Source organism: Taeniopygia guttata, chromosome 1A, assembly GCF_048771995.1.
Source record: "Taeniopygia guttata chromosome 1A, bTaeGut7.mat, whole genome shotgun sequence".
NCBI lineage: Eukaryota > Metazoa > Chordata > Aves > Passeriformes > Estrildidae > Taeniopygia > Taeniopygia guttata.
Genome location: NC_133025.1, coordinates 30,841,271 through 30,869,155, shown reverse-complemented (window position 1 = coordinate 30,869,155; position 27,885 = coordinate 30,841,271). Strand labels below are relative to the sequence as shown.

General features: G+C 37.8%; 2 protein-coding genes across 4 annotated transcripts in view; one reads left to right on the top strand and one right to left on the bottom strand.

The window, feature by feature from the left end:
- The window catches only part of SLC16A7 (solute carrier family 16 member 7), an 80,305-nt gene extending 62,806 nt beyond the window's left edge, over positions 1-17,499 (bottom strand). The window contains exon 1 of one of the 3 annotated variants that reach the window (XM_072922563.1): positions 17,179-17,499. The gene's annotated coding sequence lies outside the window, so the exon portion shown is untranslated. Of the gene's footprint in view, positions 1-894; positions 1,016-17,178 lie in introns of those variants that run through there. The other 2 variants (XM_002186646.6, XM_072922548.1) reach the window with 2 other exon arrangements.
- LOC121468349 (uncharacterized) lies at positions 12,677-25,804 on the top strand. The gene is made up of 3 exons (XM_041711850.2): positions 12,677-12,733; positions 16,562-17,164; positions 17,866-25,804. The coding sequence occupies exons 1-3, from the start codon at positions 12,677-12,679 to the stop codon at positions 17,920-17,922; spliced, it is 717 nt and encodes a 238-aa protein (XP_041567784.2). The 3' UTR covers positions 17,923-25,804.
- Positions 25,805-27,885: the final 2,081 nt, after the last annotated feature.

Here is a 27,885-nt window from a genome sequence, read left to right as displayed (position 1 = left end):
TGCAAAACCGTTTAGATTGGCTGGAGATTTTAGAGGAGTTGTTATAATGAAAAAAAAAAAAAAAACAAACCACCAAAAAACAAATTAATTGGAAATTACTTTTACACTAGATTCTAAGGAATCTAATAATTTTTAAGCACCTATATCTGAAATGAAGCATAGGATACTACTGAGTTCTGACATTGAAAAAGACTGAAATGAAGTTATTTGTGTCAGTAAAATACTCCCCCATATTGTTTGCTTTAAAGCAACTCCTCACAGCCTTTATTCTAAAAATCTCTGGTGTTGCAGAAGAACTGTCTATGCAAATGCTCAGTAAGAACCTTCATTCCAATACTTGGTTTCACGCAGGGGGATTATGTTATTGCTTCCCTCCCAAATCCTTATGAAAATAAGGTGTCATGAAGACATGTCTTGTAAGTAAAATTGATATTGCATTGATAAATTAGGTGTTACCTCAAAACACATGGCATTAATTCTTCCTATCTGACCTAAGCTACACTGATGCTTCCCCTTCTTTTAAGTTTCTCTTTAGAAACTCATCTTTGAAGTCTTTATTTTCTCTGAAATTTCAGCAACCTATATGAACAAATATGTCCATCAAAAATCCATAGAGTTTGCTTAGTCTGGAAATTGTCACCATTCAGTTGTTAACCTTCCAGGACTAGACAGAGTATAAGATTATTTCTTCTTTGAAGTGCTTCATGCTGTTTCGTCAATACATGTTAGATAATGATTAAAAAACCAACAGCAAATACTGTGCAACATGTGCTGGTGCACTGACTTGTCTTGCATTTAATTAGTCAATTAGTTTTGCATGGATTACCACAGTAATCTGAAACTACCGATTGCTATTAAATAAAGCTAAAAGGAAATAGAAAAACAGCACATTACCTGGCAGAGAGCTGCTGTCCAAGACAATAATCGGAACTTGAGAGATACAGAGCCTTTGTTCAGTTTGAACATTTAAAGACTCTTCGGAGACCTGATTGGCTGATTATCACACATGATGTTTGGACAGTTTATTTTGTGTGACCAATTGCCAAACCAACAAGCATCTCAAATTCCTGAGGCACAAGAGGTTATGGTGAAGCTCAACATCCAGAACACAATCCCACAGAAGGATATCCTTAGTTTATTAACATTCCATCACCTGTTTAAGGTTTCTTTCACAGCTTCTTTGTCTGACATGAAGGCTTTTTCCTTAACAACCTCTGTTCAGTTTCAAAATTCTATTTAGCCTTTAAAATTCTATATAGCCTTTAAAATGAGTTCTAATCTCTGGGAAAGCCTGAACATAGTTTGTGTCTAATGCTCTAGGAGTCCAGTATAATGATGAGGCTGGTTGGGAAACTGCCTTTTATAACACACACTAAGATCAACATTAATATTATTTTGTTTAATGAATAAAAAGTGTAATAAAAATGCTCTAAAGATCATCAGTAAAAGCTTAAAAGGAAAATTAGAGGCACTTAATAGGCAACTATCATGTTGCAAAAATCCAATTTTTTCTCATTTGGACAAAATTATCCAGCAATTAACAGTAAGTGTGCAATTAACTTAGATGTTTTTAGACTGCTCAATTAACAGTGAAAGCATAAAATACTGCATAAGTCTTTATACTGGAATTAGAAACTTTGTATTAATAAGCAGTGTTAGCCATGACAATATTTAAAAAGCCGTGTTTTGCTGGAGATAATGAAGAATTTGTAGAGCTCCAAAAATTATTTTCCATTATTTCTTAAATTTTAAAAAAACTCACTATTTTTGTAAAGGAAAAAAAAAATTGACTCATCTGCAGAACTGATGATAGAATAAATATATTACAAGGCAGGTTGTACCTAAGACCAGATCCTACCTTCTCTCAAAAACTCTGAGCAAAATGCTTTTCAAAGTTCACCTCAAAAGCCTTTTCTTTTTAAATGCAAAAATGTTCTTAACTATTTTGCTGGAAAACCAGGCAATAAGGTGTGTATGTCCTCACAACTGTTATTTTTTATCAGTCTCATGCACCATACTTGCCTTGACCCAAAAACTGCTGGAAAGGATGAAACTGCCTGGCCAAAAGAAACAGAAAAACAACACGATGATTCCGGCTGGGAAAAAAATTAAAACTTTCTCTTGTCCTAGATATTCACTAAGCAACTGATATTAAAGCCTCAAAGCTCTTAGAAGTGCTTTGTTTGGGAATTTCTGGCCACCTCTGTGACAGATTTTATGGGCAAACTGTTGTTACTTTCATTGCCCACCATTTTGAATGTTCATGGGCAAGAAAGCAATTCTCAGAATAAATTTCTTATCTGAAAATAATGATGCTGATGATGATCTGCATTTCTAGGATAAGTGGCAATCTCATATGAAAAGTGAAACCAGGTCTAGAATTACTGAAAGCTAACCCAATAGGAGAGTTGCTTAAAGAAAAAGACCTGCCTAATAATGAGAAAGTATTATCAATTAATTGATCTCTGTATTGTCTAAAACTTTAATTTGAATCTCAAACAGTTCTTTTGGGAAGAATGAAACATACTGGAGATAATACACGGCAGTGATCAGTGAGCCTGTAATGCCAAACTGTGAGGAGGATACTTGCAAGGGTTGTTCATCTCATCACTGAGGACAACAGCAGGAAGGGAACATGTTTGCTGACACAAGCACACAAGAGGACAACAAAGAAAGTAAACATGAGTTGCTGAACTCTGACAAAGACTCTGCAGTGACAACAATACCACATTTCCTATAATTGGAGTGAAGTAGGAAGGGAGGCATTGTTACTGCTGGACACCTTGTGTTACATTTTGACAGCTTGTGTTTAGTCCTGGGTACAGCTTCTCACTTGTGTCAGCAAAGCTGCTCTCCCCCACTGTGCCCTTTAGTGGCAGGCCCTTCCTTCCACAGGATCCTCATCCCTCCCCAGGGGAAGAGAAAATCACCGCTGGCCTCAAGATTTCTGTACCCATGAGAAACAGCCACAGAAAGATGGATTAACAGCAGGTACCACTGCAACGTCTCTAGGGATGCTGACCACAAAAGCCACATGAGCAAGCACAGCACAGCGCCAACTTGGCATCATGGTGGGGGACCACAGCTGCCTTTTGTCCTCTGACTTAAGAGAGCAATGAGGACTAAAATCTGTGCCAATACTGTGGCTGAGTTTTTTAAATTCAGAGAACTGAGCATGAGGCAGAAGGTCAGAACCACCACTAACATGTACTTCCAAGTGACAGAACTAATTAGTATGGACATGCCAGCGGCAGACAGCTGACCTGCAGACCACTGTCAGCTTGAACTTGACAAAAACAAAAGTTAATACAGTCTTAGACCATTGTCTATATAAAAACATATCAATAACAACAGGGCTATTACTCAACTCACCACATGAGATTGTATCTAGCAGTGTATTTTGTGAATAGTAATGGCAGTGAAGGTTTACGTATAATACAAATCCAGCTACTCAAGCTCTCCTCTGAGAAGGGTGCCTAGAGATGGCTCAGTTATTGCACCTTGCTGCCCCTTCACACATAGGCACATAGTAAAAGGTAACTATTCCTCCCTGGAAGAGAGACAGACACCAAAAGGAGAATTTCTTTTGGGATCTTAAGATTAAACTGCTAAAATTGAAGTAAACTCATCATAACCATTTAGTCTGGCTGCTGATGTGAACTTCCGCTCAGGTATTCTACACACTAACATCTGCTTCACTACTTCTTTTTAGGAACAGACACTTGAAAATAAACAATCTTTGCTGCATATAGTCAAGTGCTATTTATACTGCAGCACAAGTCATTTATACTGCAGCACAATTTTTCCTTCTGTCTCAATCCAAGCCTTCTTGAAAGAATGCCCTACATTATCAGTGGAATAAAACCTAAATCTATATAGCAGCTTGTTCTAATAACAGATGTTTGGTCACAAATTCACAAATTGTTTTCATTTACAACTCCCTGCAAGACCTAAGGTGCTGGGTAATAATCTTCTTTTCTCCTACTAGTATGTATTCAAGGTTTACACATTTTTGAGAAGATTTAAGTTTGTGATACAGATCTGCAAGATATTCTTTGACTTACACATAATTTGACATTTTCTCATTTAAGGGAGCAATCCATCACAACAATATTTTGACATTAAGAGTGCTGACATCTGCATGTGATCTGGATATGTAGGTTTCACTTAAAAATAGTGGGCAGAACAAAGTTCTGGGACATCTCTACCTGACCTGTTTTAGACATGCAAGTTATAACAAAATTATATGTTGTCTACAATTGCCTAGATCTCTCCATTATTTAAAGGAGATTTATGTTCAATCATAGATGCATATGCTACTGAAGTCTGTGCTTGGATGAATCAAGTCCTATATATAAAGCTGTAATACAATTTTTTGGTATTGCAGTGGACTGAAATTAATGACCCAGTCTCTTCTTCCAGTTCAGTATTTTTAAATCTTAAGCATGTTGGGGGTGGTAGGACAAGGGTTATCCTGTTGGCTTATTTAGCTCTTACAAAATAAGAAAGTGAAAAATGTATGCTCTAGATTCTAAAAATGTTCTTTCCATCTTCTTTGAAACTGATCCACAGCTTAACAGCATGATGTTGAAACCTGAAATTCTGCAATCTTGTCTGTACTGTTGAGAAAAAGATGTCCAGTTTAGCTGAGTATTGCATCTCCAAAAAGCATGTGCTGCAAGACCCATATTTTGCCGCTGTGTTTGTAAAATGTGCGACTCAGGACTGTTGCATCATAAAAATTTTTGTGGTTGTCATGGCTTCACAGAAGACAATTTATGGAAGGTGCTGAAAAACTTATCTTGTGCTTTGCATACCATAGACAACTATCTTTTTTTGAAAGTAAATTTTCAAGTCAAGTCTTATGCAAAAAAGCATTAGAAAGAAAATTACTGCCATGTTAAGCAAAATAGTGACAAATTTCATATGTGCAATTTTAATTGACAATTTACTCGATTAAGCTACTGGATAAACCACTCAATTAAAACCTGAAACAATGTTCAATGCCTTTCAGAACAACATAGAGGGCAGCTTATGTAAAGGCTGGACACTTGCCCAGATCCGCAGAATTGGAGGCATCATTTTTCGAGCAAGTTTGTGACTGCAGTGATTAAATTGCTAACAAGACATCAATTTTTATAATGCATACATACTTTGTCTCATATTTTTGTGAAATTTTGTGAGATTTTATTTCATATCTGAATATGTGGCATTCTACGGTTCTATAAAAGCACCTGGTATTAAATACAATTTCTTCCAAATGTGAAATAGAGCAACAGAACAGATTTGATTCAGGCATATTTAGGGCTGTCTCTGATATGTGGATACCAAAAATGCATCAGAGACTGCTCAAAACTTAGCAAAAAACCCTATTTGCCCAAGATACTGCCAAATCTTTTTGAATAAGTCCAAGAATTCCATAGCAGATCCCTTTGCAGAACAAAAAAACAAAACAAAAAAAAAAAAAAAAAGCAATACTACTTTAAAAACTACTCTCTGTGAATTATTTAAAAAGAATTATAATGCAGCCTGAAGTTTTGTTGGCTTGGATAACTGCAGATACACAAGAGCTTGAGTAATTAGACATGCCATAGGGTGTGCCAGTACACAAATTTGAGTGGGTTAGGTATGAAGGAAATACAAATCTGAAAGATATGTTGCACATCACATTGCCCAACATCCCAGCTTTTGGGCTGCTTCACAGCACCCTTTGAAATCAGCCAGACACATTGATGGGTTAAAAACCACCTGTGTACATGTCACAAATACAGAGGTTAAAGAGACATATTGGTGGTTTCCTTCTCACCCACCAGTACATTAATGCTTACTGCAATGGTACTGTAATGAAAACACACTCCCCCGCCAGCCACTTAGACTGCAAGACCCCTCCAGTCTGCCAGACCTCTCCACCTGCAGACACTGCTCAGACTGCTCCACATATTGCCCGCTGCCCTCCCTCCACTCTTCCTCCTTAATCTTCCAGCTTCACGCAGCTGTCTCACCCCTCCTTGCTCTAACAGCTCTAGTAGCTCAAAAACATGCCAGCATCCAATGTCCAAGGTAAGGAGAAACTACTCCACAAATGACTTACAGCTTCTTCATCACAAAACTGGTTCAGGTTTCCCCTGGTTCCTTGATTTCCCTTCAGTTGTACTCACTATCTTGTATTTAAATGTATTTGTATGAATGCATAGATAATTTTACACAAAATAAAATAATGCAATACCTTAGAAGCAACTTTTAAGGCTACTCTGTCAGGCAGAGGTTTGCTGTGATTATTTGAATACCAATTTCTGCCTTAAATAAAGGCAGAAATGCTGCAGTAGCTCATGAAGACCAAATATGTTCAACTTATTAATATATAATGGCAATTTTCTTCTTTTGCTCAGACGACTTTATATGCTTATACAAAATCCATTTCTTTGTCTTTTAAAAATTATTTGTGGGAGTGTACTTTTAGAGTATAAAATCTTTTTTCTAGTCAGATCAGATAATGTATGTGAGCCTAATTCACTGGAACTGAGTGTGTACATGAGACTGAGTATTAGAAACTATAGGGTGTTTTTCAGAGGGAAGACGATGCTGTGAGGACATTGCAAAATACAAGTGAAAAGGATAATGAACTTGAATGCAATAGTATTATTGCCTTTACTAGCCTCTTTATTTTTAATGTTATGCATCGTTTGAAAGCCTATACCTCTTACTTTTAACTTAGCAATCTTTGTCATTGCACAATTATAATGTTAAGCAAAAAATACTTCTCACCTGTAAGAAAATGCAAGATATTCTCCAGCTTGAAAGTTTATTATTTATGTACAGATATATAAATTGCTAAATACGTACTATATTTGTTGGAGGTTCACTCAATTTTTCACCTGGATTTGGACCATGATTAAGAGAGGCATTTAAAACAAGTAAGCAGTTATGTGTAGGTATATGCTATAGTGGGAAAATGACAGTTTTATTTAGGTATGCATTACTAAAACAGACAGGCATAGTAATAAAAATATTCAGCAATTGACAAAGTAGTTTTGTTTAAAGACAAGAAGATACAACCCAAAGTGATTAAAGGGTGTAATATAATGTATTTCTACTTTGCCTTTGAGGGCAATTAAGTTCTCACTCCTGCAGGATCAGCTCTTGACTGTAGCATCTACAAAGCTAAAGCAGGGTTTTTTAATAGGCAAAAATCCACGCAAATCCTGCCAACTGAGGGTACTCAGAAGACAGAAACATTTTATGCAATTCCCAGCAGGGCTGAACACTGTCACAACAGAGCACCCTTCCTTTACAGCGCACTTTTCTTTTTGCGCTCCGGACTAATCATTTTCTTCCAAGCCATCCTGAGTAGGTCTATTTGAGATAAAAACATTTTCAGCTGCCACAGGTGAAAGATGTAGATCACTGTACACTTTCACTGTAGCTCTACAGCAACAGGTTATTTTAGAGATGGTGTCCTGGTAACAGCAGTAACACAAACCACCTCCCAAAGGCCAGCCTAATGTCCACAACAGCAGAACTGCTCCATCTATTCTACTTATGCTGCAGCATTTTAGGATTGAAATTAAAGGCAGTGCTTTGACAGCCTCCACTTTGAGGCACAGTGAGCTTTTTAGGTAGCTCATGCTGCCACGGCTTTCCTCAAAAGCAGAACATTGCATTGCTGGACTGACCAAGAATTAAAGCCCAGTAACCTGATAGTTATACCATGTAGCCTTCCCTCCTTCTTCCTCTACCTTCAAGACCTTGTGTCTTTTCAATGCTGTGAAAAACCTCCCTACTCCTGCTTAAGGAATCACTGCAAGACCCTCTGGATATTATCAGTTCTCTGAGAGTTAAAAAAAATTAATTAGAAACCATCTTGAATATGCTTTTCTCTCTTTAGGACAAGAGTCTCTCTTGGTTCCTGTTTTCAGCAGAAAGTAGGCAGCCCATTTCTATCCCCAGTAGGGCCCAGATAAGCAGCTCAGCCAAATGAAGAAACAAAGAGGGATTCCCTCTGTCAAAATCACAGAAGCAGAATAAAATGCACCTGGGAGCATGAGTTCAGCCAAATATAAAAGGTTCTGTGCTCAGTGGGGCTTGGTTAAATAAATCAGGTCCAAACTTTTAGGAACACAAATACAAACCATTCCCTTCTCAATGGGGTAACAGAAACAAACACACCAAGTTAATGAACGCAGCAGGGATTTGACCAAACAGTTCAAACTCCCCTTTGGAACAATGTTAACAGCTATGAAGCAAGCAGCCTCAGCCTCTTGGCACAGGAAAACAGAACCTGATCTGCTTTGGTTGGATGACTAAAAATTTCCTTGATTACAGAAGTCCTCCATTCTAAAATGAGGAGTTAAATTTACTATTAAATGCCAACTAAAGATTCATCCATTCAGTTCTGACACTTCACATGCCAAGTCGAAGTATTGGCACTGAAATGTCTCCTCCAAGCATTTGATTCTGTTGTTTTCATAGCTGGTCCAAATTCTGCATCTCCTCACACTCCTATACTGCCAACATCACCTATCAGTACCCACTACTCCTTCTATGCACTTGGTCATAGAACTGTTCCAAAGAGGTCAAAAGGATCATGTGGAGAATACATAAACATGTATATATGGTATTTATGGCTGCTTACTACAGGCTGTGAATACTATACTGCAACACTAGAACTTCCCAAAACATCAAAGCAATATAATTTCACCTTTCCAGGACTTTCTTCATTTCCCCACTTCACCTCCTAGTATGCAACATGTTGCATAGTTCTTCCTATTTTCATATCATCTTGTGCATTTCTATATATACATAGAATTATTACCATTGGGAAAATATCTACTCACTCATGTAGTGAGTAGATATTGAGAAGTAAATGCTTCCTTCCGACTACACCACAATGCAAGATTCTCTGCATATAAAACAGCTATAACTGCTATTCAAAGTACTTATAGAACAGGGTGTTCAGCATACAGTCATAACTTCTGTTTTCATCCAGTACGTGTTCATTAGTAGAGGGAATTGATTTAAAAGTAGGATTTAAGCTTCAGTTATTAAGAGATAACAACCTACTTACCCAGGATCCACTAACACAGAAATTAGAGAGCCTAATTTAGGTGGCAATTTAAGTATCACAAGAGTAGAGTCCTGCATTAAAAAATTGTTCTATTTATACATCTGGGATAAAAATGGTAAATGGGGGACAAGAAAAAAAAAATAAGGAAGAAATTTGCAACTACTTTATTAAAGTTAAAAACATGTCCTGGATACTTAATAAAACATATAATTCAGTGCAATTAAACTATCAATTTAATTATAATAATTCCAAAGTAAGCTTGGATATAAATACTATAGCTTTTGGTAATTTTTCAGAAAATATATACAAGAAAAAAAAATTGCAGCCTCATAGCTAAAATACATTTTTATTGAGAACAATACAATTTAAGTCACCATTTTACATATACAATATTTCAGCAATGCTGAAGTGTATCCAGAATTGCAAGCTCATTACTCAAGCAACAACATTTCATTAACACCTGTCCATGCTATTACACACAAAAGAATCTATTTTAATTGTGGAAAGGACAGGCTTCTGTATCCTATTATGATACTATTCATCAACAACAAAAACCTTCCTATGGCTTACAATTAGAATAAAGAAATCATAAAAGCAAAGGGCAATATACACTCTATTCTTTTCTCAAAAAAAAAAAAAAACCCTTAAAAATTAGAATACAACTGAAACCTGCTCTGAGCGAAAATATGACATGCTATTCCACTTCTGCTAGGTACCTCTGTGAAACTCCTCAAATACACTATTTCCTCAGGTTAATGTGTTCTCCCATCCACTCTGTTTTCACCATCTAATGTGTAATTCTTCCAAGGCTACATTTTTTCTGTACCATAACAATAAAACTCAAAAGGCAGAATTAAAAGTCATAAAGATAAACAATGCAAACATATGTAACTCTAAATATAAAAATAGCATGGTAAAACATCAGTACTGGTAACTATGGAGGGATACCATCTGTGTCCTATGAGAGGTGTCCTACAAGTGACAACTGCCGTTGGCAGTTTAAGTTTTAGGATGGAAAACCCAGTATGCAGTAGGATGAGCAGAGTAGAACACTAATTTGTTACTGTATATTGGTTTTCATTCTAATAAATGGAGAGAAGGACAAAGTTCTGACCAAAATAAAATGGAAATGGCAAAGAAGATGGACACACTAAAGAACTGATTTGGAAATAGAGATATCATTTTGGTAATGATTATGATAAATAATTTCCATTTAACCTAATCAGGCAAGTCAAAGCAAGCGATCAAAAAGACTAAATAATGCAGTCTTAAGAAGCAGTAAAAGAGTCTCTTCAGCCATTACAGGGTGTAAACCATGAGTAATTCCATATAACCCAGTAGAACTACACCACGAGAAGAGAGATCAAGCATGGACCTGGAGTCACAGAAAGAGAGGAAATGCCAATCAAACAACACTGACATATTAATTGACTGAGACCAATCACCACAGTGCTTTAAGGTGTCACTTAAAAATGCCCTTCCTGGATTTCTCTATCTCATGTGAGCTTGGCCCTTATATTCCTTAGATTAAAAATCACTTTTCATTATTTTCATGAAGCTAAAATAGAACCAGATCACAGGCCATGCAAGGCACTCATAATGTTCTAGTGTTATTTTGTATGAATGAGGAAATGAACTAAATTGAAATAATGCATCCCTATTTCCAGCATAACTACAATAAAGCATCTATTTTTTAATAACTACATGAGGAAAACATGAGAAAAAAAATCTATGTTATGTCTCTATCCAACATAATTGTATGTGCACAAGAAAAAGAAAACATTATCTTTTTGCCCATTCTTCACAAATATAAAGCATACTTCATGCTCTGTAAATACAGGCTATTATGGCATATTCTTTTCTACCTATATTTTTTATATATGCAACCTAGAGGCCAAAAAATACAAAAGATTTTTCATTTCTTGCTAAAATATGTTGTTGTGGTTCCTAATCATGTGCTATTTAGTCCCCTGGTTCGCCTTATGTAGTGTGTTGGTGAGAAGAAGGGAAAGAGGCTGCCTAATGGAAGATAAGGAGTTAGGATCCCTGTGTGATAAAATGAGTAGAGCTCTTACAAATTCCTCAGGGCAGAAAGGAATCCTTTAGTTTGGTACTATGTACAAATTATTTTAAAGATGTACATTCTAAAATGGGGCTGGTAATAGGATGATAGGCCGGCCCATTGCCATCTTCAGCTTCCAGCAGCTATTTCCTTCCATAGTCAATTCAGCTCTCTCTACCTGCTCTCAGATGAAACCCCCTTGCTCCTCCTTGAATCTTTGTCTTAGGCAAACTTTCAGGCAAACCAATCTTCAGTTCTAGTTTGCAGTATGTATCTCAAAAATTTTCATTTCTACCATCAGCAGGAGGCACTGGTGGGAACACAGGGTCCACAATCCAGATTCAGACCCAAATCCATCCCCAGCAGAGCATGCTAAAGCAATTAATTCTAGAAAAGATCTGTTCAGTGGAAAGTATACTCAGCAAAGGCTGAATTATCAAGGAATTTAGCACATAAAATGCCAATTGTTAAGAAATCAGACACATTACCAAGGGGAGTTTATTTTTATCATTAAGTTGTTCTTTTCTTGGCTTTTCTTGTGAACGTGCTCTGAGTGCCATATCAAAAATGCAAACCACAGGAGCTCAGTCTAGTAATGACATTTCCTATGGCATTTTAATTCAATAGCACAGGTAACTGTTGAAATACCCCAATTTTATCCAATTTCTATCTCTCAATAAAGTCAGCAAAGAAAGTCAGGTATGTCTCTAAGAAGCCAAATTGTTAAAACTGGAACGTTGGACACAGTCTTGTATCACTTCAAAACTTCTCATCTTCACCACCAACTATTTATATTGTTATTCCAGAGATTCGAAAAGGATACAACATAGAACCTAATTTCTAATGTTTAAAAAAAACACTCTAATACACTTAATTACAAAAGCATATGCTGGAAGTAGGCATATACTTATTTCTCTGTCTGAAATTCTAATCAAATACATTGCAGTAGGAACTAGCTATGTTAAAAAAAATCAAATACGCATTTTGCATATATGCTTTTGCCATTTTTGTCAGCACAAAAATGGGGATTTCTTTTTGGTTTCTTTCTTCACATGTTTTTAGTACTTTAAAATAAATACTTGTTCTCAGTATTTCTTGATTTCAGAACACACAAATTGAAAAGTAAAGCTCCGAGGGTGACACTATGAAGTGAAAACTCACATGACAGATAAATTGAGATTTCACCATTTTTTTTCTCTTTTTTGCTTGTACCATAGACTCCAAGAGTGCTGAAGTGCTGAGTGGCAAGCATGAATGTTAAAACTATTTCGGGGGGGGGGTAAATAATTTCTATCTTTTGGGATGATGTACTGCTGTTTTGTGACTGATTTTACTAATTTTGAATAAAACTGTAGACCATATGGAAGAGGCAATATACCTCATTGCATTGTCATTGCCACCACTTCAGTGACAGAAATTCTGAAGTTCTTTGATGCCAAGCACATCTTGAACACCATTACAACTCTTTGTCTTATGTGCTATCCCTGGGTGCCAAACTTGGGAATGTTTTCTAATCCTAATTAGCAACGGTTTGCTAATCCTGTGGCCACATGATGGAAGGGCACTACACAATGGTGCCTGAAGCTGCAGCAGGAGTCTGCTCGAAGGTATGGGAAGATGAGCTACTCTGAAGGACCAGAACTTTAAAAATATATAAATAAGAAAAGCTGTGAAATACAGTCATTCTGAGTTGTCTTCTATACAACATGCTTTCTGAACCTTGCTCATTACCTACACGAGTCTTCCACTGGAAAATCTTAAAGAAAGATAAAAGTGAAATAACTACCAAGCTTGCGGTCCAAACAACTAGAAAGTGTTCTTTTGGGGGATACAAATATTCATGCTGAATGAAAACAAACACTTTTTAAACAATCTTGCATGTTTGGGCAACTCCAGTCTGCACAGTTTTGTGCTTTGACTGTTTTTCGCGGAGTTTGATACTGTCTTTATCTTTCATATGAAAGATAGGAAAATAATGTGAAATCCACCTAATCATGACACCAAGTTGAAAGAAAATGAATCAGCACTAAAAAAAAATTACCAAAAAACCTGGCTTAAGTTGTTCTCTAGTGCTCCCTGCCTTTATGAATTAAAATTAATTCCATTTCTTAAGTCTTACAGCTACAATGGAAAAGAGTATATTGTGATAAGGCTCAATTATTTTTCCATTATTTTCCTCCTTCACTTTTGGAAATCTTTTAAAGTGGCCTAGTCATGTTCATATCCTTTTGGAAATGTTTATTCATTTTTTCAGCTCTTCACGGAAACCTCTTCATTTATATCAAGCTGTTATAAGTCGTTAGGATAGAAGAGCACTGTGTCCCAAAAATAAAAAAATATTATCATGGAACTGGAAGCTTGACCTTGAAAACATACAAATAAAGGAACTACTTAAAGACAACACATAAACCAAAACTAAGATCTACAAAAGGCGCTAATGATGATCAATCTGCCACCACCCCACCACTCCCCAAAAAAATAATGTGAATTAAAAATCTTAAGATTGCAAAGATAAAAACAGAGCAATAAAGATTGTGACTCTTTCTAGTTTATCAGCCACTGTCACCTAGTTAGATAACCCTTTGCTCTTCAATAAGAGTTTAACAAGATTTTGATTGCCTGACCTTAAGACCAAGAAATATAAGAAAATATTGGATAGATTGTAAAGCCAAATAGAGCTGTGCAGTCAGTTTGTCCAACATCTTCTACTCCTTAAGTCACGGAATATTGTCTCCTTATTCCTGTAGGCAAATTACTTTTGTTTGAATACTGCAAACTTTTCTTCAAATGTTCCAAGATTCACAATAAAATTAGAGAAGTTGGCCCAACAGATCACAAATACATGCAAGTCAAGGAATGCAGGTCTGGACTGAGATGCTTATGTGGGACTCAGCCAGTTCCTCGTGCTTATTTGACACATAAAACAGTTGGTCAATGACATCATATTTTCCTATCTAACCTCCTCCTTGGTGCTGTGCAAACATTGTGCCATATATATATTACACAAACAGACACAGAAACTGGTAACATTCTCCATCAATGATTTATAGCTATGGCCTAACCATTTTAATAAAAGTCAAAAGATAATTATGTTTTTTTATGATAATTATATCAACCTTGAAACATAAAATTCATCTAACAACACAGATTATTAGCATGGCCCAAGAACCTTCCTCTTGATTCTCACAGAAGAAAAATGACATTACATTTGGGCAAATGGTTTTAAGGGATACAATTTAATTGAGAATTATATTCAGGCATTATCCTTTCTAAAGCAAACTTTTCCACAAGAAAAATGCAACTCTTTGAAAGCATCATGTGATTCTGCAATGGGAAATAAAAGCAGGTAAGTCATAGCCTCTTTTCTTGAAATAAAATGGATCTAATAATAACCATATTTACTGGAAATCAAGCCACCTCCTCACTGCATAAAGAGGACAAGATAATTTACTTAAAAAACAAAGGATACCAGAGAGGACTTTTTTTCTAAAATGAAGAAGAAAGAAAAGCACTGAGTGCCAGGGAAAAAAATCAAGAAATAGAAGTATGATGTCATGAACCACATCCAAGAAATAGTAATGAAAAAAAATGTAGAAAATGCCAGCTCATGATGTAAGAAATGTTTTTTTCTCTTCCTTAACTTGCCTGTCCATAAATTTAGGTTGCCCAAAGATCTCCTGCCCTGGTAAAATTTGGATTCTAGAATAAGAATTCTGCCATAGCAAGAGCTGGGTGAGGTAAATACATTACAGACAAATGACAGATGAAATTAGGTTAAAGAGCTGGAAGGAAGCTTTCTAAATATACTATAACAATGCATTTTTTTCCAATGAAAATTGATGAAAAAGAATTCCTTCACTCCTTACTGCAGCTGCAGAGCCACAGTATTAAACTACACTCTGGTTTCTTTTTGATATTTCCTTTTGTAATATTTCAAAGTCTCCCCCTTTACGTGTAAAATACCTGTTCAGATCAGTGTATCATGACACAATCCAAAGTTTTCCTATCTATAAAACACATGAATTTGGTTTTCCACCATGCATAAAGACGTTCTATGAAGACCACAGTTCATATTTAGGCTATTCTACGTCTCCATCATATAAATAAAATAAAGTTTTCTTCATTACCAAAATAATTTAAAGCTTCAATAAAATGAAAACCATTACCTCCAGCCACCCCTCTGCCTATTCAAAATGATCAGCTGTTTTGCTTTGAAGCCGCTTACATTGTAAACACTATACTGCAAACAAAGCTAGCTGGGCCCCTACACATACATGGAGTTACAGTTCCGTAATGAATTGCACAAATAATAGAAACATCTTGAGTATAATCTCTTTTCTAAATGTATTCCATCATGTAGAAGGAGTTCAGCACTCAGGCTCAAGCACACTATTCAAAGTTAGCAGACAATAATGCAAGGGGAGAAGAGACTGCCAATTTAAAATAAAAAGGGAATCACTTATGCATTATTCACATATTTAATACTTGTACATAAAAGTATATCTCACTTTTTTGAATTATTTGTCAGTTTTCTACTTCTTTTAAATATAATTTACGAACCTCTGTCTCAATGACTAACTTTTCTGTCATGATTCATCTAGACAGAGCTAAGGCTCTTGAGTTGTTAGCTCAGTTGGTGTGTGATTAAGTTTATGGCCCCATTCCTGCAATGGCAGCTGCAAACATCTTTTCATTACTATTTGATCAGTAACTTGAGAGCCACAGATGGGAACCACTATGGAAACATGAGCGATTATTATGGAGACCAACAAAACAAGAATGGACACCTTCATACAGTACCAGCTTTCTTTAGTTTCTCTTTTTTTCCCAAAACAGCTTTCAACATTTTCAGTAAGACTCCTTTACTGAAAGCTCAGGCTGACACTGGAAAATCCTGGTATCTGCAAACATTTTTCTGCTTTGTTTTGTTTTCCTATCGACCTCACCAGAAAAACAGTGGAGAACTTGTGTCAGTTCTGTGACCCTTCAGGATTGAAAGGTAATGTGCTTTCCCAGAAGGACCAGGGGACACTTTGGTCTCTGACACGTGAACAGGGCAACTTCTCAGACTCTCCTAGGACTTACTGCCCTTTAGGGGCCACTTCAGCAGCGATGAACCCTGAACGATTGCTCCCTGCCAGGGAAACTCTTCAGACCATTCCCTTCAAGGACTGTGTGCTAGCAGAGGTCAAGTAAAGAGAATGATGTAAGATTATTTTCGTGGCTATGGTACTACTTATACCAGGACCTCTGTACACAACCATTAACTAAAGCTAACAGCGTTTCGAGATAATAACGCAAGAGCCGTGGAACTCGGAGCAGCCCAGAGCACGGAACTGCACCTGGCACGGACCAATAGTGGCTCCATCCAGATCCACCTTCTCCAAGGTCACCTCGCTCACAGCTTCTTGCAGGCCCGCGTCTGATGACGGCAGGCGCGGCGGCAGGGTTTGTGCTCCGCTGCTCTCCGCCCACTTTTCCCGGCGGAGCTCCCGGGGCGGGGGCCGAGGACCCCGGCTCCACACGGGCCGGGCGCTGGCAGGCTCACCGCCCGCGGGGATGCGCGCAGCGGCCCGGGGGCGGGATCGCGCCTCGCTCCCCCCAGAGCTGCGGCCCCAGCCCGGCCCCGCCGCCCGCCTCCCTCCCTGCCCCGCTGTCAGAGCCGCCCGCCCGCGTGGCAGCGGGCACTGCGGGGCGTGCGGCGGCTGCCTGCCGTGGCTGCTTTGGTATTGGGGGACAACAGCTGCGTCCCACGCGGTGTCCGTCCGTCCGTCCATCCATCCATCCATCCATCCATCCATCCATCCATCCATCCATCCATCCATCCATCCATCCATCCCTGCGTGGGCGGCGGCTCGTGTGTGTGTGTGACTGACAGTGAGGTGCGCACAGCGCGGGGGCAGCCGCTCGCACGCAGCCCGCCGGGGCCACGCCGGCGCGCCCCGGCTGCGGCAGCCACTTCTCCGTCCCCCGGAGCCCTCCCCGGTGGGGACAACCTCAGCGACCTCGCTGTTCGTCCTCCTCCTCCCTCCTGGCGGGTAGGTTACATTACCTGGTCTCTAGCTCGGACTGGATCTAATCCCGCGGCCGCCGCCGGCTTCTCTCCCGGCCGCGGGGGTGGGTGTGGGAATTAATTTATTTATTTTCCATGAGGTGTCCTCTGCAGCGGAATAGCGGCGGGAGAGCCCGGGCCGGGCGGCAGGGAGGGAGGCCCGGGTGCTGCTGTCCCGGGGGTGCTGGTGGGGAGCGGCCGAGGCGCTTCAGCACCGGCGCGGGGGGGCGGGGGCTGCAGAGGAGACGCCTCCCGGGCTGCCCAACCCGGCTCCGCGGGGCTGGCGGGGGCGCGGCGCCCGGCCCGGGGACACGGGGATGGGGCCGGCGCCAGCGCGGGAGGTGGGACAGGACGGGATGTGCTGCGCCGGGCGGGCGGGCAGCGCCGGGCCCTGTGCCCCCGGGGCCAGCCGGGAGCGCTCTCCGCCCGCCGCGCCCAGAACCCTCCCGCGCCGAGTCGCGGCCGGAGGACAGGAGGGCACCTCACTTCTGACAGCGCGAAACGCGTCCGTCCCCCCGTCCCACTCCGATCTCCTCCTCTTCAGCACTGAGGGTGCCAAGTATCTCACATTAAAGGCAGCTTGCACTCTCTGGTCCACCGAAAGTCTAAAAAACGGTGTATCGGTTTCCTCGTGTTTGGAGAAAAGTAAAAAGTAAATGAACCAAATTTGTTTTGTGCTCAATGCAGGACCTTCGCCTTCTGAAACGGGAACTGAAATTTGGCTCGTCAGCATCGAGTTGCTGATGAAAATCTTGGTCACCTCAGCATTTGCCATCTTTTTGTCTCCTTAAGAAAAAAAACAACTTTTGAGAAGTGTTTTGTATGTGTCATAAACATATTTATGAAAGTGACTGCTAAATTATCCAGAAATCCTGTCCTTGAGGCTAAAATCCTGTAAGGAAATAGATAAACATAATAATATAATTGTATAATTAAAGCCTTTACCATAATACCTATTCTTGTCTAAAGGTTGCACATTAAGTGCAGTACTTAAGTACTGTGAGGAGGCTAGAGTAAATGTAGTTGCTGACATTGTGTTGTAAAATGTACAAACCGAAATGTTAATATAATTTTTATTTTTTTTTAAAAAGACTTGATTTCAAGCACTTTGTTAGAGCTTTATGATCAGGATCATTACATGTTAGGAACTGAGACTGCCTGTGTATGGACGGACGAGAACTTGGGCTGTAGTTGGGAGTATTCTAGTTTCCCAAGCTGCTAGTCAAGGAAGGAAAGACTTGAACTTGTGCAGTTTATTTTTGTCTGTTTATTTTCCATTAATAACATTTGAATCCCTTAGCTAGAATCAGCCACAATGAACAAAAAGTTTTGAAAAATAATCTGCAAAGGAGCATATCACTCCTCAAGAAACCAGCGGCATGAATGGCAATACCTATTGCATCAAAGAATCCGTCCACAAACGACTGCTGTCTGAAACACAAATTAATAGAAATCATGTTTCTCTGTCTCCTTTTCTTATGAATTGATTTACTTTTATGTGAGAAGTGATAGGAACTTTTCTATGTTTTAGACTGTAACCATTAAATCAGAAGACACAGATCTGGAAATATCAGTAATGTAACACTTAAGCATTCCTTCATTCTTTAGAATGTTATTGTTATTATTTATGTATCATCCATTTCCAGGCCAAGTCTTTCAGATTCAGGAGGGAATACTTTGTCACATGTCTGTAAAGCAGCCAGCCCTCTACAGTCTCTGGGTAGATTCTGGCACTGTACTCATAAGGAACAGTAAGTAATTCACTGGTAGAGAGAGCAAACACTGTTCTTCCTGAAACAAACTTAGCAGCGTGGGATCATTTTTGTGACACTGCATAAGCTAAGTAGTACTTGAGTTATGTATCTGAGTCCAGGAGCATTTTTAGGAGCAAACATGGTGACTGCCAGGGCAGCTAGTGGAAGTCACAGTTGCGTTAATTTAGGTAGCAATATCAGTCATACTTTGCAAGTATGTCAAAGGAGCCTGTGCCCAGCACCCTCACAGTCACAGTGTCTGTCCTGGGAGCAGGTTGCACTACAGGCTTTGGAAGACCAAGGACCCCTGAGGGGCCCATGAAGCCTGTTGGAAGGGAGAACAGACACTAAGCCATGACTCTTGGGCATGCAAGCAAAGAAAGCTTAGGTACTGATGCTCATGGTCAAACTCTTCCAGGCAGGCCCACAATTACAGGGTAAAAAATGTTGAAATTATGATGAAATTTGATGTAAAATCTTTGGTAAAAAAAAGCTTCCAGTGCTGAAATCAAAGTTGTATACTTGGCATTACAGCAGTCAGAAGCTGTCTTCCATATTCAAACATTTTTTATGCCCTAAAGAAAATTGTAGGCCATATGGGACCTCAGACAGTTCCTGTAAAATACAAAGCATGTTTACAATACCCTTTACAGAAAAATAGTAAAGTTTACATGCTGTTTTATATAATTTTCGGCAAGTAGCTTTCAAAGAGAGCTGAAAAATAAATACATGAAGATAGAATTGATACCTGGTTTACATTGCATACCTCTATTTCCTCCATGTTAGGGCATGGATATGCCCTAACAAAAAAGAATATATATTTATATAGATATAAATATAAATTTTTAATTTATAAATGTATACTGTATATTGTACACAATAAATTCTACACAGTATAAAATTTATAATTTTATATGTGGTAAGGTATATCACATATATACATATACTTATATATATATATATATATATACACAATTTATATGTGGCAAGGTATATCACACAGACAATATTTGCTGTACTACATAGAACATGCTGCATGCTGTATGTAACAGTGCTACATACAGTACAAGTTGATGTATTCTGTGTTTGTAAATAAATTTGTATTTATATTATACTGCATATATTAACATTTATATAGATATAGCAGATTGTATTATCATATGTTAGCCATTACAGGCATAAACATCTTCTGTATATACCTATGTGCCTCATGCATCTTCTTTCAATACCTCTTTTTAGACCATTCTCTGTAGGAAAGGTGATCTTAATTGACTCACTGTTGCTGTCTGCTTCATTGCATTTGGTGTTTTCCAGTGAAAGGCAGATTCAGAACATAAGCTAGCTGCAGGTTTAACAGTGTGGGATTCAGCCCACAGTTGGCACAAGTTCAGATGCAGTATGTTAAGTGCCTCCAGCCTGCTTAAAGTCACAGAAATTACCATGAGCCCTCAGACTAGAAATTTATATATTAATTAATTTTTTACTTGGACTTTGATTGCAGTGATATCATATTTTTAAGTGAGTACACTCATCTGTGAGTGTCTGTAGAGTAAAGGTGTTGAAGTGATTTGGTTCTCAGTTGCAGATTGGAAAACCCTGTTGGCATTCTGCATCTTTCCAGTCTTGGTACACCTTTGTTGTAGGAAGACCATTATTCAAATTAAGATTGTTTAATGAGAGATAGCAATTAATAATTTCCGTGTGAATTTTAAGAAGCTAATAAAGGTTCAGAGCTCTGTGTACATGTGTGTACGTCTGTGTATGGGAGTATGGCATTCTGTATTTTTCAGTTAACAAATTGTTAGGAAGAAATTAAATCAACTGTTAAGAAAATATTAAATCGACTAATATGTGTATGAAAGGAGCCATCTTTCTGATTGTTAATTTTGTGTCCAGTTGATAGATTTTTGTGAGGTTGTTTATTAAACATTATCCTGTTTTGGTTGTAATGGCTTGAGAATTTTTAGTGATACTAACATAAAAGACTTTTAGATATTATTTTTTCACTACAGAAAAAGAAAATGCTACAAATGTTGAATACCTGCTGGTATTCAGGTAAGTGTCTCCATTAACTGTTTGGGTAAGTCCCCTACTGGAATAGTCACTTTTCACCACATGCCATTGTCACACAGTTTTAGCTGAATCCCGAATTTTACAGGTCCTCTTCTAAGTTTAGAACTTCTCTGTTATGTTACAGACTATGTTTGTCACAGAGTCTGAATCTAAAGAGTGTTGTTCTGCCCTAGGCTGGGTTACATTCTGATTACGTTCTATTTTTTCACACAGATTTCGGTTCCATAAATACACATCTCAAACTTCTCTCATGTCCATAAGCAGGCTGGTGTGGTGTGTATTCTTGTCATCTCCAAGTGATAGAAGGGATAATAACATAAGTATTATATTGGCAAATCATCCAGGCCACCTTCTGTAAGCTTTATATTAACAGCTAGTGATCATCAGCCTGTGTCTCACTACGCCTTTATTCATACACACAGATAGCTCTGTCATTAGCATAACATTTAATCCTTGTCCTGTTAGTTAAAGAGACACATATACTTCAAGTTTTGTGATAAAATTCATAGAAATATAACTAGAACATAAAATTCTATGACAATATATAGCCAAAGCATGTCTTTCCATTGAGGTTAGTTTTCTCTGTAACCATCAACCATGGCCCAATCCAATTGTTTTCTTTTCCAGCTCACAGTGACACAGAACACAGCACATTGTAACTACAGGAACAGACTGGACTGTGAAAGATCTCTGTCGGGCATCACAGAGAATTTGAGGCAACTGGCAGTTATCAACTGAAGCAGTCAGCCAGTAGAACTGTACAAGCTAAATAGATAATTGAAAAGCAATCTGGAAACCGGGGAGAGATAATAAGCCTCTCTTCTAGAAGGGAGTAACAACTCAGGTAGGTCACTCAACTCAACAATGAACTCAACTCCCAGATCAGTGCTTTGCCTAATAACACTGAAAATACAGCAGCAGTTCATACCTGTGAGTTCTGAAGTAGTATTGAAATTCTTGTTGGAAAGGCAGTTTGGCATATTCAGCTGTACAAATTATTATCGCAATAGAGTGAAGAAGGATTGTACTGCTGAAATACAGATGACCAAAATCCCAGGAGCAGCAAGGCCCTTTGTTAAATTACAGTTGCCAAAATAGAAAACTAGTTGCACATATTTTTTTGCCATCTATGCTACTTTGTTTATACTGCCGTGCAACCCGTAGTATCCCTGCCACACTGACCATGGGTGTCTGTGAGGCAAGTGACTTCTTTTTTTGTGTAATTTATATTTATATGGATATAATGGATTTTTTTTTGTTTTATTTACCATGAGCACAGAGAAGGGAGGGAAAAGGTCAATGTCTGTGAGTAAAATAATGTGTTGATCTTAGTAGCTGCATTTTAAAAGAGTCCTAAAGAGTCTAACTTTCTGTTCAAGTTGCTCTTACAATTCTCAAAATTCTGACTATAGAAAATGTGAAATCTTGCATGAACATGCAAGAAAACTGATAAAATTTGGTAACTCCTCTTGCTAGATTCTGATCTCTTGTAGAACTATATTGATTGTAGGGAAAGAGCATGAGATATTTTTGTGAGAGTGGGCACAGAAAATAAGTTTTTGGCCTTTTACAAAAAAGGAAGTATCATCTTTCCATCAGAGAAGTGCTTGAACTGATCCACTGACATCTGTTTATTTTGTTAAACCACTCAGGTGGATCATAGGAAATAACTGATGCCAGTGTAATATGAATTCTTGTGTAGCTGAACAAAACAAACAAACAAACAAACAAAAAACCCCAAACAACATACACAACAAAACAACACGAGAACCAAACCAAACCAAAACAAAACAAAATGAAGACTTTTGCTTCTCAATTTATTTTGAAAGATGCTTTTAAAAATCTCTCTCCAAAAATTCTGTGTAAAAAATTCTGTCCATTTACACTGAAAGAACATAGAGCAAAACACATGCATCAACGTTTTTTACTATATTATTTGCTACAATTACAGTGGCAGTTACAGTATTAGTTGCTACAGTACAGTAGCTAGGAAAGCAGCAATAGTAAATTCACAAAATCCATTAACAAATATTTGCATGTGTCCATGTTGCTGGTTCCAGGATTAATGTGATTAATTTGAACAGTCTGTGTAAATCTTAAAAAGTAACTGGTGTTTTTATGTTTTAGGTATTGTTCTAATATGTGTTTTACTATGGTAGTGGGATGAATTAGTTGTGCGCATATGTATATTCTGCTTCTATGTATTGACTGTTGAGGATGTTTTCCTTTCATATCTCATTCTGTAACTGCTAAATAAAAAAAATTGCAAAGTTTTAAAGTTTACAAATGCATGAAAAGAGCACGTTTGCTGTTTTGAGGCCTGAATCATCTTTCCATTATAATCCTAGTGATAGACTTTGGTCAGCCTAGAGCCATTTTTTATATCAGTTTTTTAGTTTAGATGCAAGTGTACAATTGTAAATTGCCATTGTGTTGTAAGATATGCCTAACTTCAATAGATTACAAAACTTCTAAGGTAACAGGAGAATTTCCTTTCTGACTTACTTGTTTTTATTTTCTTTTAAAAGATAAAATAGCCAAAAAATTGCTCTTTAGATAAAATTCCAGAATCTGCATATTTAGATATGTATTATATAAGAATCCAATATAGCAATAATTATAATCTAAAAAGACATTGGCATCATGCTGTTGTAAACAGTGCAAATAATACTTAGAATAATATGCAGAGTCAGAAGTAAGAAAGCATCATTCAGAGGGAAGTATCCTTATAATTAGGATAGAAACAGATCTATTTTTCTTTATTCTCTCCCTTGTGAAGCCTTTTAGTATTTCAGTCTTTTTCTGTGCTGTGCTCCAGACTCAACAGGAAAAGTGAAGAATAAATAGTTCAGCTCAGGCTCACACTGTATAGCTGAGATTTAGGTTCTACCGTAGGAGGTCTGAACAGGGGAAGTTCTTAGAAACTCTTAGTGCACAAGCTAATTGTGCATGAAGGGAGAGAGCCTTCATTATCTGGTTGTGCTGAAATATGGTGTCATTGCTCTAAATCTCAGGGGGTGAAGATGTCACATGACTTAGATTAACTGTTCAGACAAATATCATGTCTGAGTGTTTCCAAAGCTCTTTCCTCTACCATCAGGAAAAACGAAAAGGCTTCCCCCTAAGGGATTCTCAATTTCATCATGGAGGCACTTAAATCCCTGCTTGAGAACTGCCTAAGGAACTACATGCAAACCCTCCTGCAGCTATAATAATCTGAATAAGGCCCTTGAGCATAGATAGGTTTGCAGAAATGTTAAGCATCAATAAGCATACTCTGATGGGATCATATTCTGCAGTCAAGGTAACACGACAATCCAACTTCTAAACAGGTTCACAGAACATAGTGAACTTTTTGAATACCATAAGTACATTGAACTAATCTTCAGTATTTCACTTGTTATTCATTGTGATGAAAGCACTGGAGTATATGATCAAAATCATACATTAAGAGCTTTCACTTTGTTTACTTGGCAACTCACTTCTGGGATAATAACATTTTTACAGAGTGGGTAAAACCTTAGAAATAGAAGTATGATTGGAATACTAGTGTTTGACATGCTTCAAAACTGTAAAAATCATCAGTATATAATGTATTTACTTTCTTGATTGATTAGGTCAAAAATGTGCATCTACATTTTGGGGAACAGATACCAAAAAAGTTTTTCTCCTAATGCACAAATCAATAGCAGGAGACTTTTGAAGAAGAAAACACACAATATTCACATGTGTTTTTCTAAAGTCTACTATAAGGAAGCAGAAATCAACTTTCCATTTAAGGAATGTCTCAGATTGCTAATCCAAACCCTGTTATCCCAGCAAATGGCAATGGCATTTTGTTTGAAGGTATTCACATATGTCCTCTTACTTTTTAGTGATTTTCTTGTTCTTTAACAATAAGGCCTGATGTAACTTCCACTGGTGCCCCAGGATCACACTGTTTTGTTTTGTTTATTCCACAATTTTCCATTTCTTTTTTCCCATTTACATTCTTTTGTCAGTCATTGTCTCATTGTCAGTAATGTCATTGGATGCACAAGTCTGATACTGAATTGGTATTCAAATATCTACTTCTTATCAAATAGCTTGAATTCTGGAACATTTTACTGTGGTCTAGGCTGAGACTTAGGTGCAGATTGAGACATCTTAGGCATCTATATGGAAGAGCTCAGGTGTAAACTATATGTGTAAACTCTTGCTCTAGAGAAGAGTCAATGCAACCTGTGGACCAATCTTGGTGCCTTGTCTGCTGATGAACTGCTTTGCAGATGTTTCAGAGGGAACAGAATTGTTCTCCAAGCTCCATTTGAACACAGACAAAAATTATAGCATCATGAGAAATGTACTGTCAGTTTCTGTCTTGCAGCTCTCTACAGGATGAAATTCCCAGAAACTGGAAAAATACATTTAAAATACATATTTTAATCACTAAGTTCCTGACAAAATTAGTGAAAAGAACTTTCTACCAAAGATAAATCAGGAGTCCGTAAAATTGTTGGATCTTCGCTTGTCATTTGCTGTAACTCGTGCACGTCATACAACAGTACCCAAAGCTATTGGCCAGGTAAAGCAATCTGGATATCTTTGTGTGCTTTTGTTCTGAAAATGTGTATCAATGTACATCTTGGATCTCTTTGGCTTCTTCAATGCATTTAGGATATTAATAGGATTATTTGAGTTGGTAACCTGAAATAATCTGACACTGCATTTATTGATGCAGAAGATTATTCTGAAATTTGTGTCCAAATGTCTTATTTACTTTACAGTTCTTATGAATAAAATACTTTGCTTTAAACATATTTTTTGTTTCCTTTGTAGTGATTTGGTCTACTGTGGAGTCATTCATCCCTTATCCTAGTGGTTTTTTGCTTCTCAGCACCAACACCACAGGGTTTTTTAGAGTATTGGGTTAATCTGAAGGTCTCCAGCTAATATACTATGAAGCAGGTTGGAATCCAACCATAAAATAAGATCAGAAAGCAATAGCAGAGGACACAGTCCAGGTTATGGTCAAACTAAGGTTACACAGTATAGCTACTGCCCCAGCTACACAGACAGAGCCTAGACAGCTGCAAAGCAGTGGCAGCCAGCCAGGAAGCCTGAATAGATGAAGATAAGGCCAAGAGGAGAAGGACTTAAATCTCAGATATTAGCTGCTCTAATATAGAATGAACAAGATATATAATAACCTTACATACCCAGAAAATAACTAGAACAGCTAGTTGGAAACAAAGTCCTTGAAGCTCCTTGTGCAACTTCTCAAATCGAAATTATCATAGCCAAATTACTTAAAAATATTATCTTTTAAGATCTACTTAGTCCTAAAAATTTGCATATACTAGGAACATCATAAACAGTCTTTGCCCTCAAATACATTATATACTCAGTAATTTTTTTTTTTTTTTAATGTGAGGCCATTAAATTGAGGCCGTGACTTCACAGGCACATTACAGTTTATACAAAGGTAATCCTGGTTTTCCTTCTTTGGCTTGGAATTAGAAGCTGTTATCCCAGCTATACTGTTTTTAGTATCCTAACTAACCCAGTCTTCATGTGGACTAGTTAGGATACTCTGCTGTGTCTTGTGTACTTTAATTATTCTTTCAGCAAACAAAAACTATTTATGAAAACCCTGTTTCTCTATGAAAAGTACATTTTTCAGATGTAATGTGTAAGCCGTGTTATCTCTTCTGTCTGAAAAAAATGTTTTTCCCATTCTATTTATAAAAGATATTATTGCTTTACAGGACAGTTGCAGACCCTGACACAAAGATATGGCAATTGAAAACCAGGCAGTTAAATAGCTCAAAAAGGAAGAAAAGAAATGCAATTCAAAAAGATCTATGCAGAGAACCCATAGCTGTCTGCAACCCTCCCCATTACTCTGTGTAGGTAGTACTCAGGATTAGCTATGGAAACAAAGGATGTCAGAACCAGTCCTCTAAACCTTTTCAATTTTCCAATAAGAAAATATGCTGTAGAACTGTGGTGTGGTATTGGATATGAAACAATTTTTTTGGGGTCTTTTTAATGTCAATATAATTTTTTTCATTAAATTTTAATTCATCTGTGTTGTATACTGTGCATATTTTGTTTGCTATTAAATAAAAAAATCTTTCCCGATAAGGACATCTTTTCTGAAAGCGCTTCTTAAAATAGACTAGCTTGATGCTGTGGATAGTGCTTTGACATTGAAGAAAACCAGTGAGATGCAAATAAATTCTTGCAAGGCTGGAATTGATGCCTGTATACTGTAGAAATGGTTTGACTCACTAGTAGATTTATAGGCTGCACAGAGAGCTGGATCTTTGAAAGAAGTCAGTGAATTAACGGCAGACTATTACCCTGTAGCTCCCATTAGCCTGCACATTAACCATCTAGATCTACAGATATTTCTGTCCCATACAAATCACTGCAATAATGGGTATAGGTTTTATATAAAGTCATCATGGCCATAAAATGGAATATAGGAACATTTTACCACTACTGTAGTTAGACTGGCCAAAACTAACCACACATTTGAATACAGCTTTGTCAGGATTTTACTCTTGAGGGCCCATCTATTCACAAATCTGAGGTAGCTGAATATCAGAGAGTTAGGTTTCCTGGTATGGTTTGGTTTGGGTTTTTTTCAGTAATAATTCATAAAATCATTTAACTACTTTCATACAAAAGTACAATTTGACAAATCTGATAGAAAATATACCTGCTCTTGGCTGAGGGCAAAGGAATGGCTAAGAGGACCTGTCATCTCTGGTTGCAAGCTACTCTTCCTATCCTTTCTCTTTCAAACAGTGATGAGTTGTGGTGACAGACACAGTTAAATAGAGCAGCCCCTTCCAAAGGGTTTATAGTGTTCTGTGTGCAGCAAGATCATAGG

Excerpts from the sequence above, each read along its gene's own strand:
- LOC121468349 (XM_041711850.2), top strand. The coding sequence starts at position 12,677 with ATGATGGAAGGGCACTACACAATGGTGCCTGAAGCTGCAGCAGGAGTC. Across the intron at positions 12,734-16,561 it reads CAGCAGGAGTCTGCTCGAAG|GCGCGGCGGCAGGGTTTGTG; the intron begins GTATGGGAAGAT and ends TGATGACGGCAG. Across the intron at positions 17,165-17,865 it reads CTCCTCCTCCCTCCTGGCGG|GACCTTCGCCTTCTGAAACG; the intron begins GTAGGTTACATT and ends TGCTCAATGCAG.